General features: G+C 42.8%; 2 protein-coding genes across 4 annotated transcripts in view; one reads left to right on the forward strand and one right to left on the reverse strand.

Moving 5' to 3' along the window:
* Positions 1 to 862: 862 nt before the first annotated feature.
* Positions 863 to 8,668, reverse strand: LOC115147816 (low-density lipoprotein receptor class A domain-containing protein 2). The gene is made up of 6 exons (XM_029690099.1): positions 8,331 to 8,668; positions 6,997 to 7,139; positions 6,414 to 6,726; positions 5,639 to 5,797; positions 5,081 to 5,218; positions 863 to 1,164 (listed from the first exon to the last, which is right to left on the reverse strand). Exons 1-6 carry the CDS (start codon positions 8,419 to 8,421, stop codon positions 863 to 865), a joined length of 1,146 nt encoding a protein of 381 aa, XP_029545959.1. The 5' UTR covers positions 8,422 to 8,668.
* Positions 8,669 to 14,200: 5,532 nt separating this feature from the next.
* Positions 14,201 to 16,590, forward strand: part of LOC115208159 (ubiquitin carboxyl-terminal hydrolase 48) — a 30,911-nt gene continuing 28,521 nt past the window's right edge. The window contains exons 1-2 of one of the 3 annotated variants that reach the window (XM_029776013.1): positions 14,201 to 14,459; positions 14,953 to 15,087. In XM_029776013.1, coding sequence (XP_029631873.1) covers positions 14,954 to 15,087 — 134 coding nt within the window. In that variant the 5' untranslated portion in view covers positions 14,201 to 14,459; position 14,953. Of the gene's footprint in view, positions 14,460 to 14,602; positions 15,088 to 16,590 lie in introns of those variants that run through there. The other 2 variants (XM_029776011.1, XM_029776012.1) reach the window with 2 other exon arrangements.

Raw genomic sequence — 16,590 nt, forward strand, 5'->3', positions numbered from 1 at the left:
AGGATGAACCCGACTTGTGGAGGTCTACAATTGTTTTTCTGAGTTCTTGGCTGATTTCTTTAGATTTTCCCATGATGTCAAGCAAAGAGGCACTGAGTTTGAAGGTAGGCCTTGAAGTACATCCACAGGTACACCTCCAATTGACTCAAATGATGTCAATTAGCCTATCATAAGCTTCTAAAGCCATGACATAATTTTCTGGAATTTTCCAAGCTGTTTAAATGCACAGTCAACTTAGTGTATGTAAACTTCTGACCCACTGGAATTGTGATACAGTGAATTATAAGTGAAATAATCTGTCTGTAAACAATTGTTGGAAAAATTGTGTCATGCACAAAGTAGATGTCCTAACTGACTTGCCAAAACTATAGTTTGTTAACAAGAGATTTGTGGAGTGGTTGAAAAACAAGTTTTAATGACTCCTACCTAAGTGTATGTAAGCTTCCGACTTCAACTGTAGATAGAATTGAATAGGTGAACCTGGGTTACTTATACACAGAGATGAACCCTCTGTTGAATCCAATCTAATACACTTTTAAATACAAAACAGTTCGAAGAAGGTAGCATCAGTCATTCATTGTGTAAAGCACCAGAAAACAAGAACCTACAGTGACTAAAACATTATAATGTAAAGCCTTTCCCCGTTTTAAGAACGGTCTCAGCTTTGCAGCACTCCTTCTTCCATGACATTAACAGTCCTTGTAACCCAGCAAAAAGACAAGTATCATCTCAATCCATCAGTCTAAAACAGGAAGTCTGGGTCATCATGTCCGTGAGTCCATCTGTCTCACTGTTAGCCATCATAGCAGTTACGCTTCATAGCAACAACAGTCCTGCGCTACATAGCGACTGCATTGCCCCCCTACACAGCGAGAGTGGTGGCGTTAGCCGTGGATGTGGTGCGGGTGGACAAGGCAACACCGTTGGTTGGGAACTGTCCTTGTGGTGAGACCTTAGCTCGTCGGTGCTCCTTGTTCTGGGCACAGCTACGGGCACAGAGCTGGCAGGAGGCACAGGCTGAGTTACAGCATGGTAAGAAGCGGCAGATGCTGATCCTCCAGAGGAACCAGCCTGGAGACCAGCAGCACCAGCACAGCAGGACCACACCAGCTATCACACCCAAGGCGACGTAGAGAGCCAAAAGGGACAGGTAGGGAGGAGAATCTGGGGGAGTGTGGAGAGATGAGAGTAGAGTACAGTTAGCAATGGAGTCTGCTTGCTTGTAATAGTAAAACCATCCGAATACTTTGTTGTCAAATCACAGTAAAGACTTTTCCTTGTATTCTTTGATGATCAAATCATCCTTCAATGTAAGACAAATGTCTGGCAATTTTCACAGCCAATTTCTTCTGTCCTTCGCCAGACGAATTGGAATGAATAAAATAATGATTGTGGTCTTGGCTGGACATCTGGTGGCTTGGCACAGAGAAAAAGGCAATCTAGCCTCAGTATCTATTTGCACCAGTGTCATTAGAAAAGGAACAATGGTGACTGGGAACTCAAAGGGGTCATATTCACCACTGAGAATCCATCACAGTTTATTGGTTTACAACCGGTAAGGGGGAAATTAAGCGCTATGGGCATCCCAATTAGTTTTATGCCCCTTGTCATTGATGTGCTTTGCATTCCAATTTGGTTCCTGTTACTTTGTGCTGAAATAGAATTTACAGACACAAACAATACCCCATCCCCTACACAAGTTTTGTGACTTACCCAGCAGTTAAGAAATAAGGGATCTTTGAAGAAAAAACACTGTGAGATACAGTGCATTTGGAAAGTATTCACACCCCTTCCCTTTTTTCACCTTTTGTTACGTTACAGCCTTATTCTAAAATGGATTAAATAAAAACAATTCCTCATCAATCTACACACAATACCCCAGAATTGTCACACCCTGATCTATTTCATCTGTCCTTGTGATTGTCTCCACCCCACTCCAGGTGTCGCCCATCTTCCCCATTATCCCCTGAGTATTTATACTTGAGTTCTGTTTGTCTGTTGCCAGTTCATCTCGTTTGTCGAGTCAGCCAGCGTTTTTCTCAGCTCCTGCTTTTTTCCCCCCAGTCTCTCCTTTTCTCGACCCCTGGTTTTGACCCTTGCCTGTCCTGTCTCGGAGCCTGCCTGCCCAACTACTCTGCCTGACCTGAGCCTGCCTGCCGTCCTGTACCTTTGCCCCTATACTCTGGATTATCGACCCCTGCCTGACTTGACCTGTCGTTGCTATAATAAACATTGTTACTTCGACAGTCTGCATCTGGGTCTTACCTTGATTGCTGATAATAATGACAAAGCGAAAACAGCTTTTTCGTAATTTTAGCAAAAACCTTACTTACATAAGTATTCAGACGCTTTGTTATGAGACTCGAAATTGAGCTCAGGTGCATCCTGTTTCCATTGATCATCCTTGAGATGTTTCTACAACTTGGAGTCCACCTATGGTAAATTCAATTGATTGGACGTGATTTGTCTATATAAAAGGTCCCACAGTTGCATGTCAGAGAAAAAACCAAGCCATGAGGTTGAATTAATTATCCGTAGAGCTCTGAGACAGGATTGTGTCGAGGCACAGATATGGGGAAGGGCACCAAGACATTTCTGTAGCATTGAAGGTCCCCAAGAACACATTGGCCTCCATCATTCTTAAATGGAAGAAGTTTGGAACCACAAAGACTCTTCCGAGAGCTGGCCGCCCGGCCAAACTGAGCAATCGGGTGAGAAGGGCCTTGGTCAGGGAGATGACCAAGAACTCGATGGTCATTCTGACAGGGCTCCAGAGTTCCTCTGTGGAGATGGTAGAACCTTCCAGAATGACAACCATCTCTGCAGCACTCCACCAATCAGGGTTTTATGATAGAGTGGCCAGACGGAAGCCACTCCTCAGTAAAAAGCACATGACAGCACACTTGGAGTTTTCCAAAAGGCACCTAAAGGACTATCAGACCATGAGAAACAAGATTCTCTGGTCTGGTGAAACCAAGATTGAACTATTTGCCCTGAATGCCAAGCGTCACGTCTGGAGGAAACCTGGCACCATCCCGTCGGTGAAGCATGGTGGTGGCAGCATCATGCTGTTTTTCAGTGGAAGGGACTGAGAGGCTAGTCAGGATCGAGGGAAAGATGAACGGAGCAAAGTACAGAGAGATCCTTGACAAAAACCTGCTCCAGAGCACTCAAGACCTCAGATTGGGGTGAAGGTTCACCTTCCAACAGGACAACAACCCTAAGCAGCCAGCCAAAACAATGCATGAGTGGCTTCGGGACAAGTCTCTGAATGTCCATGAGTGGCCCAGCTAGAGTCCAGACTTGAACCCAAGCTGTGCAGCAACGCTTCCCATCCAACCTGACAGAGCTTGAGAGGATCTACAGAGAAGAATGAGAGAAACTCCCCAAATACAGGTGTGCCAAGCTTGTAGCGTAATACCAAAGAAGACTTGAGGCTGTAATCGCTGCCAAAGGTGCTTCAACAAAGTACTGAGTAAAGGGTCTGAATACTTATGTACAGTACCAGTCAAAAGTTTGGACACACCTACTCATTCAAAAGTTTTTATTTTCACTATTTTCTACATTAAACAAATCAACATATTGTAGATTTTTGATTCTTGCACACTCTTGGCATTCTCTCAACCAGCTTCATGAGGTAGTCACCTGGAATGCATTTCAATTAACAGGTGTGCCTGGTTAAAAGTTAATTTGTGGACTTTATTACATTCTTAATGAGTTTGAGACAATCAGTTGTGTTTTGACAAGGTAGGGGTGGTATTCTGGAGATAGCCCTATTTGGTAAAAGACCAAGTCCATATTATGGCAAGAACACCTCAAATAAGCAAAGAGAAATGACAGCCCATCATTACCTTAAGACATGAAAGTCAGTCAAGTTTCTTCAAGTGCAGTCGCAAAAACCATCAAGAGCTATGATGAAACTCTCTCTCATGAGGACTGCCACAGAAAAGGAAGACCAGTAGTTACCTCTGCTGCAGAGGATAAGTTCATTAGAGTTACCAGCCTCAGAAATTGCAGTCCAAATAAATGCTTCACAGAGTTCAAGTAACAGACATCTCAACATAAACTGTTCAGAGGAGACTGCGTGAATCAGGCCTTCATGATCTAATTCATATTTTTGATTCCAACCGCCGTGTCTTTGTGAGACGCAGAGTAGGTGAACGGATGATCTCCACATGTGTGGTTCCTACCATGAAGCATGGAGGAGGTGGTGTGATGGTGCTTGCTGGTGACACTGTCAGGGATTTATTTTGAATTCAAAGCACACTTAACCAGCATGGCTACCACAGCATTCTGCAGCGATACGCCATCCCATCTGGTCTGAGCACCTCCAGACTGTGTAAGGGCTATTTGACCAGGAAGGAGAGTGATGGAGTGCTGCATCAGATGACCTGGCCTCCACAATCACCCGACCTCAACCCAATTGAGATGGTTTTGGATGAGTTAGACCACAGTGAAGGAAAAGCAGCCAACAAGTGCTCAGCATATGTGGGAACTCCTTCAAGACTGTTGGAAAAGCACTCCAGGTGAAGCTTGTTGAGAGAATGTCAAGACTGTGCAAAGCTGTCATCAAGGCAAAGGGTGGCTACTTTGAAGAATCTGAAATTTGTTTAACCCTTTTTTGGTTACTACATGATTCCATGTGTTATTTCATATTCTGTGTTATTTCTTATTCTGTTGAAAAAAAATTAAAATAAAAAATTAAGAAAAACCCTTGAATGAGTAGGTGTGTCCAAATTTCACTGGTACTGTAAATGTGATATTTAGTTGTTTTTTTTAAAACAGTTTTTGCTTTGTCATTATGGGGTATTATGTGTAGCTTGATGACACAAAAAAAGTATTTAATCCATTTTAGAATGAGGCTATTACATAACTAAATGTGGAAAAAGTCAAGGGGTCTGAATACTTTCCCGAATGCACTATATACAGTAGTACAAGTAAAGCAGTTTGAGTTGAGCTATTTATTCTATTAACCTTTACGCAACCAGGTAAGACATTGGGAACGGATCCTTTTATAATAACAACCTCCTAGTTGGTCAAGTGGAAAATAATAACCTGCATTGTACCAGTTGTCACTCACCTGTCACTGAGTCGTGATGGGGTACACCGTCCGGAGTGCCACAGTCCCTATTGGTGGACATGGGCAAAGTGGGCGGGTTTAAGACAGGGGGGGATGGGGTCACTGCTGGAGGAGGGGCTTGGGCTGGGGCCAGCTGACCTGCTGAAGAGATGACACGGGTGTTATTTACCTTTTCTTTACTAGGTATGGTGACTGACAACACATTCTAATTTACAGTAACCAAAACGTTGTACAGTTTAGAAGAACGGTAGAATAATACAAATTGGGTGGCTTAAGGTGGTCTAGTGATCTAAGCCTCTGCTTCTGGTGCATACTGTCTACTGCTGCAGTATGGGTTCGGATCCGGCCTACCACTTTTTCAGCACACTCTCCCATTTCCTCTCTACTTGTGACCTAACAAATAAACAAATATGTGAGGAGAAGGACTGCCCCACTCCTTTAAAAATGTATAAACTGTGTAATAGTGTAATAATAGTGAGACTTAGTCTGAAGTTTGTTGGGGGCCACATAGACCACCTTTAAAGGCCTGTTGAACAGGTAGCTGCACAGGGGTGATACCTGAGTGACCTTTGCACCCTGAGGGCAGGTGATCCTCCAAGTCACTCCCGTCCCCACAGTTATCAATGCCCTTTTCATCACACACCAGACTCATGGGGATACACTTCCCATTCCGACACGGGAAGTAAGGCTCACTGCTGCACGCTGATTGGTTAAAACCTGAAAATGGATAGAGCAAGACCGTACATTCGATTGGTTACAAACTGCACAAACTACAGCTCGTGAGTAGGCTACAATTTTGTCGTGGCCTTCCTGTAATTCTACAGTTTGCCACGTGCAAAGAGAAAAAATTGCAGTTGTATAGCTAATCCCATGCTACACATTTTGCCATGAGGCGGAGATACATTTTTGCTGTTTTATAGCAAATTTTCTGCAATTCTACACATTTTGTCATGGGGCAGAGAGGAAAATGTTGCATTTTTAAAGCTAATTAAAGCCAAAACATAGTTGTGTTGACTGTGATAAAGGCACTAGATTATGAGCTGTCTTGTTTGCTAAATTAACAAATTAAGTAGGCAGTGGCATGGTGTATATAGCCATTGAAGCACAGTGACATGCCTCAATGCAGTCATATTCGTCACTTATTGGGGTTTCAGTTAGTAATTTTTGGCCACCTTTCCCATGAGAGTGAATGTCATTCCAGTGCACTGCTTGCTATGAATTCTATCTGATGGTGTTTGCATGTTTAGGTAAAAAGACAAATAATGTCCCATTTTGGAACAGTGTTTATTTTTTCGGGGATCAATCTGATTGGGTGGCTGGCGTCATGTCTCACCCAGTCTGAAGGAGGTGAAGTCCCCCACGAAATCCACTCGAGGCAGGGTACCTTGGGTCACCAGACGCAGGGTCAGGTGATTCCCTGTGGACAGCACCGGGCGAGGTGGGCTCTTCCCACACAGCGTTGGTCCAATAGGAGGCGAGTTCTTGTCCCGCCCATCATAGAACTGAATGTATGATCCCGCATGACATGGGTCCCCTTGCTCCACCATTGGAGTCGACTCAGGGGACTCAGGGAAGAGGGGGGATGGACTTTGGGGTGCTAAACGAAGCAGGCTGTAGACCAGGAAGAAGCGGAAGTGGAACTGGACCTTTACGGGGAGAGGAGGAGTGGGGGCATGTTTAACTGACGGACATTGCAAGGAATATAAAGTTAAAATATTGGTATTATCACCCCTAACCCTTGCCTTGGAACTGAGAGGAGTGGATAGCTGTAAGAAGTCAAGGTGAAATATTATCATATTGCATATACCTATCCAAACCTTCAAGATCTATACAAGGGTCAGGAGTCGATTTGGGATATTGGGCATACATGTGTATAGTGAGCACAAAAGGGAGGGGGTGTGGCTAGTAGTGGGCACCTTGTCCTTGGGGGAGGCGGCCTGCATGGTGAGGTGGCAGTCCGTTCCCATGGTGACAAAGTAGTACTTCTTGGACTCCTGGTGTGAGTTGACGATCATCCCATCGCCCTGGATGTTCTGGCCACAGAAGTCCACCACGTTGACTGGAGGAAAACCCACGGATGTATACATGTAAGTAGCATAAACGACTTTCTCTCCGTTTCTCCACAGTCCCATTGAGTCCCTGACCTATACTGAATTATGAGCATAATATTAAAAACTATGACAAACTAAAACACAACTGAGTTTGTTACAGGTGATTATAAGAAACAAATAGCCAGAACAGGACCTGAACTAGCAACCCTACAGTTACAGGTCAAGTGCACTACCCCTGGGCCTCTTGGTTATGGTGGTAATACATACATGGATGGAAGCCACAGTGAGGGTCTAAGGCTGGGGGCCAACTGATGCTGCTCCACACACCCACTCTGGACAGTGAGCCAGATAATGGAAAGATTTACAACCCCTTCCTGGGTTTATAAGCTCGGTTTCTCTAGGCAACCACTGGATCCTCCTGCGCTGACCTACCGGAGTGCCCCAAGAAAGGGGACTGGGAAGCCACCGCTGGTGGGAAATCACCAGTCCCACAACACTAACCAAATAAACACATTGCCCGCAAGAGAAGCACTGTCCAAAACATGGACAACAGTATATCCTTGAGTCCCTAATAAAGCGTTTTACAGGTAAAAATAAACAGCTCTGGTACGTAAGTTCTCACTGGGATGAAGTCCAGTAGGGAAAAGACAACTAGGTGACATGAGGCAACTCCGGATGTTTCTTTCTCAATGATTATCTGTTGTTGATAATGATAAAAGCATAGATTTATGAAAAGTTCATTAAGTTTAATGTCAAAAGTCTGTAGGCTATTTCAGTGGAATACAGGTGAACAAAACTATGAATACATATTTCATGAATTAAAGTTGAATTAAAACTAATTCAAACCCCTGTGTAAATTATTATTTCACAAATTAAGAATTGTCACATGACAAATTATCATTCAGCTGCGGGCGTAACCCCTGGCTCCTTGGTCATCCAAGGGCTTCTGGTTGTTTGTTTTCTGAAACAAATTGCCATTCAGACTTAAACTCAACGGGTATTTAGGTAACGAATATAATATTGACGCTTCATTACAGGGACTCAGAAAGACACAGTGTTTTCATTTACAAAATCCCAGTGGCACAATGAGAGGCAGGAGCAACAAATAAATACGCGCACAAGGCAGTGCGTCACGGTAATGGAAAATCGTGTCTGAATCCGCGACGGAATAATCTGAAATTGACCTTCCATCTCCTTACCCGTCTCAAGTGGATTGGTCGTGACTGTCATTATGCTGAGCAGAACAAACACTTTTGACAGGCTCTGAAGTTGAATCCCCTTGTTGGCCATCTCGGTAGGTAGCCTACTCCCAAGCGCAAAGGCTGTTGTTCCACTCTGGTGCGCACTGCGTATCCCAAGCCTGCGTTTCTGCGTATCCCAAGCCCCACGACTCCTCAAATGTGTTGCATGTGTGTCTGTTTCGGTGTAAAATTATGTTCTTCACGGAAAGTAACCATTTTGCAAAATGCACTTTGTGGACATTCCGTTGCTGGTGTGCCAAGAGAAGCGCGGTCTTCAAATGAGGGACGCACGATGAAAATTCGCTTTTAATGTTTCTGACGCCTTTAGGAGAATTACACTTTGGCTTTTGTTCCTTTGAACCCCTATCTTTGTCGAATCCATCTAAGTGTCCTGTGATTTCCATGACAACAGACCCAATACAATTTTCCAAAGTAGGAGGGGGACCGGCCCCTCTATCCGCACCCTTTCACCGACACTCATGTTGGGCGCATTCAGCGAGACCGACGGGCTCTCCATCTGTCTCCCTTTAGAATAGATTTACGTTGGTAGTTTCACTTGCACTTGAAAGACTTGATTTAGCTTAAGGGATTGGTGCACTTAGACATGCTAGTTAAAAACGTTTTTCTTACTTGCCTAATTGTTAAATGCACACAAATGCTGAGATGTGTTGTTTTGCTTAAAGGGATAGTTTACCCAAATGACATTGTTTCCTTACTCTGTAAACTGTCTATGGACACGGTATGACAGCAATTCATGCGTTGGTTTAGTTTCCCTGGCACCGTTTCCACATGCAAACGTTTTAACATTTGTGGCACAAATCGCAGTGCCAAGGAAAATAAACCAAAGCATGGATTGCGGTCATACCTTGTCCATAAACTGCTTACAGGGTAAGGAGCCAATTTCCTCCATGGCCTTACAGTGACACGTAGCCGTCTAACTGACACCACTTCAAGGTCAAGGATGAGGGGGGCTCATAAAAGAGATTCACAAGAGAACCCTGGAGTGACACTCGCACTGAATTAATTATTTACTGAGAGTGTAAATCTGAGCACCTGTTATTTTCAGAATAAGAGATGAATCAATAATTAAGTTAACTTTTACAGATCCACAATTGAGAGCATCCTGTCGGGCTGTATCACAGTCTGGTACGGCAATTGCACCGCCCACAACCGCAGGGCTCTCCAGTGGGTGGTGCGGTCTGCAGCACCGATGTCACAGGAAAGCCAAAAAAATCATCAAGGACAACAACCACCCGAGCCACTACCTGTTCACCCCGCTACCATCCAGAAGGTGAGGTCAGTACAGGTGCATCAAAGCTGGGACCGAGAGACTGAAAAACAACATCTCAAGGCCATCAGACTGTTAAACGGCCATCACTAACACAGAGAGGCTGTTGCCTACATACAGACTTGAAACCATTGGCCACTTTAATAAATGGATCACTAGTCACTTTAATAATGTTTACATATCTTGCATTACTCATCTCATTTGTAAATATTGTATTTTATACCATCTATTGCATCTTTCCTATGCTGCTCGGTCATTGCTCATCCATATATTTACATGTATATATTCTTATTCCATCCCTTTACTTAGATTTGTGTGTATTAGGTAGTTGTTGTGGAATTGTTAGAGATTACCTGTTAGATATGGCTGCACTGTCGGAACTAGAAGCACAAGCATTTCGCTACACTCGCTATAACATATGCTAACCATGTGTGTGACCAAGAACATTTGATTTGAACTATAGCCTATATCACCACTGTTATCCTACAACTGCTGCATGGTATTTCCCAGGTTGAAACAGTGGAGTTATACAGTACAGTATATTCTCCTCCATTGGAAACGCATATGAAGTTTACAGCTAATGAAATAAGAGAAGCATTCTATTGTATTCTAAGTCTAAACTTGGGATGTCCCGGTGTTGTGCAGAAAAGCTCACCCCTACCAGAATTCCCCCCCCTCGCGTGTACGCGCACACACTCAATTCTTCCTTGCAATTAAATTCTTCCAAATTCGTCCTCTCTCCCATGTCTTATTCGACTAGTAGTTGTTCTAAAATGTTTATTGCTTGCCTACATTTTACTCCCTCTGTGTTTAATATAACACACATACATTAATTATTAATTTCGGTTGCCTGGTGGTGGTGGTGGTGGGCGGTTTGGCAAGACAATTTTCTTGCCTGCCAAAATTCTTCCCCTCCTACTAATTTCCTTAATTCTGTGGCTAGTCAAATCATTTCTACAGAACAAAATTCACATCAGGATAGGCAACCGTAATGAATAATTAATGTATGTGTGTTATATTAAACATGCGAAGATAGATACTGTGTGTGGCTGTGTGAGAGCGAAGTCTTGCATCTTGCTCATCTCAATATATCAAATCAAATTTATTTATATAGCCCTTCGTACATCAGCTGATATCTCAAAGTGCTGTACAGAAACCCAGCCTAAAACCCAAAACAGCAAGCAATGCATGTGAAAGAAGCACGGTGGCTAGGAAAAACTCCCTAGGAAAAACTCCCTAGAAAGGCCAAAAACCTAGGAAGAAACCTAGAGAGGAACCAGGCTATGAGGGGTGGCCAGTCCTCTTCTGGCTGTGCCTGGTGGATATTATAACAGAACATGGTCAAGATGTTAAAATGTTCATAAATGACCAGCATGGTCAAATATTAATAATCATAGTAGTTGTCGAGGGTGCAACAAGCACGTCCGGTGAACAGGTCAGGGTTCCATAGCCGCAGGCAGAACAGTTGAAACTGGAGCAGCAGCACGGCCAGGTGGACTGGGGACAGCAAGGAGTCATCATGCCAGGTAGTCCTGAGGCATGGTCCTAGGGCTCAGGTCCTCCGAGAGAAAGAAAGAAAGAGAAAGAGAGAATTAGAGAGAGCATATTTAAATTCACACAGGACACCGGATAAGACAAGAGAAATACTCCAGATGTAACAGACTGACCCTAGCCCCCCGACACATAAACTACTGCAGCATAAATACTGGAGGCTGAGACAGGAGGGGTCAGGAGACACTGTGGCCCCATCCGATGATACCCCGGACAGGGCCAAACAGGCAGAATATAACCCCACCCACTTTGCCAAAGCACAGCCCCCACACCACTAGAGGGATGTCTCCAACCACCAACTTACCGTCCTAAGACAAGGCCGAGTATAGCCCACAAAGATCTCTGCCACGGCACAACCCAAGGGGGGGGCAACCCAGACAGGAAGACCACGTCAGTGACTCAACCCACTCAAGTGACGCACCCCTCCCATGGACGGCATGGAAGAACACCAGTAAGCCAGTGACTCAGCCCCTGTAATAGGGTTAGAGGCAGAGAATCCCAGTGGAGAGAGGGGAACCGGCAAGGCAGAGACAGCAAGGTCGGTTCGTTGCTCCAGCCTTTCCGTTCACCTTCACACTCCTGGGCCAGACTATACTTAATCATAGGACCTACTGAAGAGATAAGTCTTCAGTAAAGACTTAAAGGTTGAGACTGAGTCTGCGTCTCTCACATGGGTAGGCAGACCATTCCATAAAAATGGAGCTCTATAGGAGAAAGCCCTACCTCCAGCCGTTTGCTTAGAAATTCTAGGGACAATTAGGAGGCCTGCGTCTTGTGACCGTAGCGTACGTGTAGGTATGTACGGCAGGACCAAATCCTTACAAATATGTGGTGATATATTTAGCTGAGGCTACCTTTAAGGTAGGGGTTAAGGTTAGGGTTATGTAAGGATTATGGTTAATGTTAGGGTAGGGACGTCCCAAGAATTTCGGATAGCACTAATCAAGGTTTCATTCAATCATGGACGAATGCTCCAATAATAGTTCTGACTAGGTGGAATACAGTTACGACCGGAAGTTGCTTTTTCGTAGTAGGTTAGGAGAACTTACGCAGCAGGCCAGGATAATTAACGTAGCAGGTTAGGAGACTGAGGTTAAGGTTAGGAAAAGAGTTAGGGTTAGTTAAATTGCTCTCCTAATCTGCTACCAAAATACACTTCCAGTCGTAGCTGTACTCTATCTAGTCACAACCTCCAATAAATCAAGGAGAAAAACCTCAGCCGCTTGCTTTTTGAGATTCCGTAAAAACTTAGATACAGCTAGACTGGACATTACTTTTCCATAACAGATTATGAGAATTAACGTAGCAGGTTAGGAGAATTAGATTAAGGTTAGGAATCACAACCAGCCGTGATTGGGAGTCCCATAGGGCGGCGCACAATTTGCCCAGAGTCGTCCGGGTTTGGCCGGTGTAGGCCGTCATTGTAAATTAGAATTTGTCCTTAACTGACTTGCCAAGTTAAATAAAGGTTAAATAAAATAAATAAAGTAGGAAAGGGGTTAGGGAAAATGCTCTCTAACCGGTTGTCACAAAATTGGCTCTATCGTACAAATTCATGAAAAGAACAATTAGCTTTTTGGTTAGGCATAAGGTTAGCAGTCTGGTTATGTTTATAATCAGATTTGAAGAAGATAAACTGTAGAAATAGGAGGGGTTAAGCCATAATTATGACTTTGTGGCTGTAATAACTAGTGAGGACCCTCCTAACCTCCTACGACAAGTCACTTCGGTCGTAGCTGTATTAAAGTGGCAGGATTTTAGCATAGAGCCCCACTGTGGAGGTGTATTAATACCCATAAAACCTAGCGGTGAAACAGGGAAAAGGTTCCAATCGTTTTTCCACCATTCATTTTTTCCCATAGCGAATTTTAGAAACAAAAATAAGGGCTGTGTTTCGTGTAGGCTTACCCTGGCGAGACGTTTTGATAACCATGTAAATTTCTATCGGACAAGGTGACTTTTATCAATGTATTCGGCTTTATTTACTCTCAGATTCTAAAATGTTAATTAGCATCAAAGAAGACATCATGCAAAACTACAAATCCCTGCAAGCTCCTGCACATCATCTCTAGCTGACACCTTTGCTAACAGGTATTGTGTCAATTTAAAACTTGCACAAGACAGTTCACAGAATTGTCAATTTAAAGATCTGTAGCCAATTTATTTATTACAAAATTTAGCTAACATTAGATAGTTCATCCAGAGATTCTTACCTTTGCCTCGATTCAGCAGTCTCATCCAGATCATCCTGGCATTTGTAGTTCTTTATGACTAAGCATAAAAATTTAAAATATCTAAAAACATTACTAATGTTGCTGTCCCCACTACAACAAGAAAAAATACTTAAATACATGTAATTTTGTCCTTGAAACATTTAACTGAATGAAATAAAAGAAATCCATTAATTCCTATGGAATGGAGTGCCAATATGGCAGTCTCTCATTGCCCTCCATACAAAAAATTATTCACTTCATGGGCTTATTTTCGTGGGCAAAGTAAAACCAAAGACTTTTTATAACTAAACTAAGATACACCTTACCCTATCGTTTCCAATGGGAAGAAAGAGTCATCGTGGGAAGAACAAGCAAGGTGATGGGCAGAGCCTAGCCCGAGCTAGCGAGATCCTATTGGCGCCTTCTCGCATGCGTCTGCATATTTCCATTAGGGAACGCCTTCTCTGTGAAGTGCGCCTGTGCAATAACTCAATAAGCCTTTGCACTCCTAAACAACGCGATTTTTAAAACTTTTACAAAGGGTAAAGTCTACTAAACTTAATTCACTATGTTCATAACATATTCTAGTTTTTGAGAACACTGTGTTGACATTAAATGATTAATCGATGAGAACATTTGCAGAATGTCGGACAAAATCCATCTCGTTCCATCTTCTCCCACTCCCGGCAAGTGGGCCTCTCACTGTCATATTTGGTAATGAGTAGAAACGACACGCGGATGCTTCACATTTATACATCCGGTGAAATATCTGTCTCATTGTTCTATCTGTGGTAAAAATCTCTCGCTTCGCCTCTTCCTCTATTTTTATGGAGTCCCCCGCATTTTCTTTGAAAGTGGCTACGTAGCTGCGTCGACTTCAATCGCGTGTCATGCGTTTGTACTTGCGCCTAAAACTGAAGGAGGAAATTATTTATTTAAAAACTGACGCAAGGGCGCTAAATCTAAAACAAACTGAATAAAATATGAAAATATATGCAGCTGCACAATCAGAAGTTTGTGATACACGCACGAAAGGTTCGAATGTACATTTAATTAAAAAAATAAAAAATATATTTATATTATCCGCTAACAAGAAATGATGGGTAGCTAGCTAGCTAGCTAGCTAACGTTAGCTTGAGACCTAGCTAGCTAGCTACGCAGTTATTTGCAGTGGGGTATATCTGACAGGCTAGCTAACATTATGATTGGTAGCTAGTTAGCTACGACAAGCATCAGCTGATATGATTCTAGTGTTAGCCTATGGATGTTGGAAGAATGTTTAGATTGTGTTATTCAAGTCTTATGTCATTTGAACTGCTTGCCTGATGTGATTAACGTTGTAGCTACAGTATTTGTTCGGCCTTTTTTTTCGCCGACGACTAGATACCTACATTTAGCCAACTGGCTAACGTTAGCTAGCTAACGACGTTGAGTGACTACAGCTGTGCCAGTAGCAGCGCGAGTTAGGCCGCAGCATCCTCGGCACCTCTTTGTCAGGGTACCCATGGTAGGCTCTGTTTTCTTGCAGAATGGCGCCTCGCGTACAGCTTGAGAAAGCAGCCTGGCGCTGGGTCGAGTCGGTGAGACCAGAGGACATACAACGCGAACATATTGAGATAGCTTACCGAATCTGTGTACCGGCGTGCAAGAGGGGAGCATGCAGGTAAATATGCAAGTTTAGCTACCTAGTTTTTTTCCCTAGCTAATTTCTTCAATTCCCAATGTCAAAACGTGTCCTATATGTCATATTCAACTGCTATAATGTTGCGAGAACATTAAGAGTGAATTGATTGTGTTGCACAACTATATTTTGTCTATTTTATTATTTTGTAGTTAACTATTCGGTTGAATATCATGTGTATACATAGGCTACACAATGATATTCCATCTATGGAAAGATAGGTGAAACACTTGTCATGACATGTTTTCATTTCCTGTAGTATTTTGATATTCACATTACTGAATGGTATTGACAATTCCATGTTAACGGAATTACGCTGATACTTATTATTTTTTTACTTTAAAATGTATACCAAACAAAAACCATTGATTTCAAGTTTAAACATAGAACTCTATGCACAAGGACTACTTGCCATGGGACAGTCAAAATCATGTTCCATGAAATTGGATGAAATTTGGACAAAAACAGTTAGAAATATGATGACCAAAGTATGAAAAATGACATTAGTAACGTTTGATTGTAAAGGTAGCATACTGGTCTCTTCGCCCATGTCAAACACTTGTATTCAGGAGGCTGGATTATTTAAGGGGATAAAGTGACCCCCCCTAATGCTAATTTTAATACACCAATGGTAACATGTTCTTCTATTTTTCTGTCTTATTGGATCATGTTGTCAGGCATGGTTTGTCTGACAGATCTTATTTCTATGTAAAATATTCTGTAACAAGTGTTGTTTTTGTGCTCAATGGTGGATCTATTCATAATTATTTAAGAGATGTTACCTAATTTAAATAAGTACCCCCATGTAACAAACATAGGAGAAGGTATTTGCAGAGGGGTGTGGTTTATATAGCTACTGGTGCCAAAATTTGACTATAGGGTGTCAGCAAACATAATTAAAAGTTTACACTTCGTCTATGGCAAAGATACTTGTTTACCCTTTCATCTGTGTCTGGTGTTTGCTAGTTAAAGGCTAGCTAGGTCTTCAGCTAGCATGGAACGAAAGGGGAGGGGGGGTCGTTCAAAACTCTGACATGGTTATCATGTCAACTGCATCACGAGACAAATGTTGACATCATTAACCAGGTTTCCATCCAACCTTTTAATGCGAGTAAAGTGAATGTTGGATAAAAAAATGTAACCGTTAATGACAGGCCTGATGGAAACAAGACAATTAAGCATAAAATGTCAATGTAAATGCTTTTATGCCCAATTATTGATATAACATCATACCGAAGTAAACTTTGTCACATATTGACATGTTGTGTGGTCCTCCCCACGATGACTCATCGGGAAAGCATGCAGTTTATTAGGCTAGAGATGAAATATGAACTTCACAGGGTGGTGAAAATGCAATGCGACGAGCTTGATGCTCCTTTCCAATAAATATCAAGGGTCTTATTCTGGTGACATGATCATCGGTGCTCGGCTGCAGTTTGACAAATTAAAATAGTAGTGATGTGCCGATAGGACATTTGATATCCA

The sequence above is a fragment of the Salmo trutta genome, chromosome 14 (assembly GCF_901001165.1).
Source record: "Salmo trutta chromosome 14, fSalTru1.1, whole genome shotgun sequence".
NCBI classification, from domain to species: Eukaryota; Metazoa; Chordata; class Actinopteri; order Salmoniformes; family Salmonidae; genus Salmo; species Salmo trutta.

Excerpts from the sequence above, each read along its gene's own strand:
- LOC115147816 (XM_029690099.1), bottom strand. The coding sequence starts at position 8,421 with ATGGCCAACAAGGGGATTCAACTTCAGAGCCTGTCAAAAGTGTTTGTT. Across the intron at positions 5,798-6,413 it reads CTTCACCTCCTTCAGACTGG|GTTTTAACCAATCAGCGTGC; the intron begins GTGAGACATGAC and ends ATCCATTTTCAG. Across the intron at positions 1,165-5,080 it reads CCATCACGACTCAGTGACAG|ATTCTCCTCCCTACCTGTCC; the intron begins GTGAGTGACAAC and ends ACACTCCCCCAG.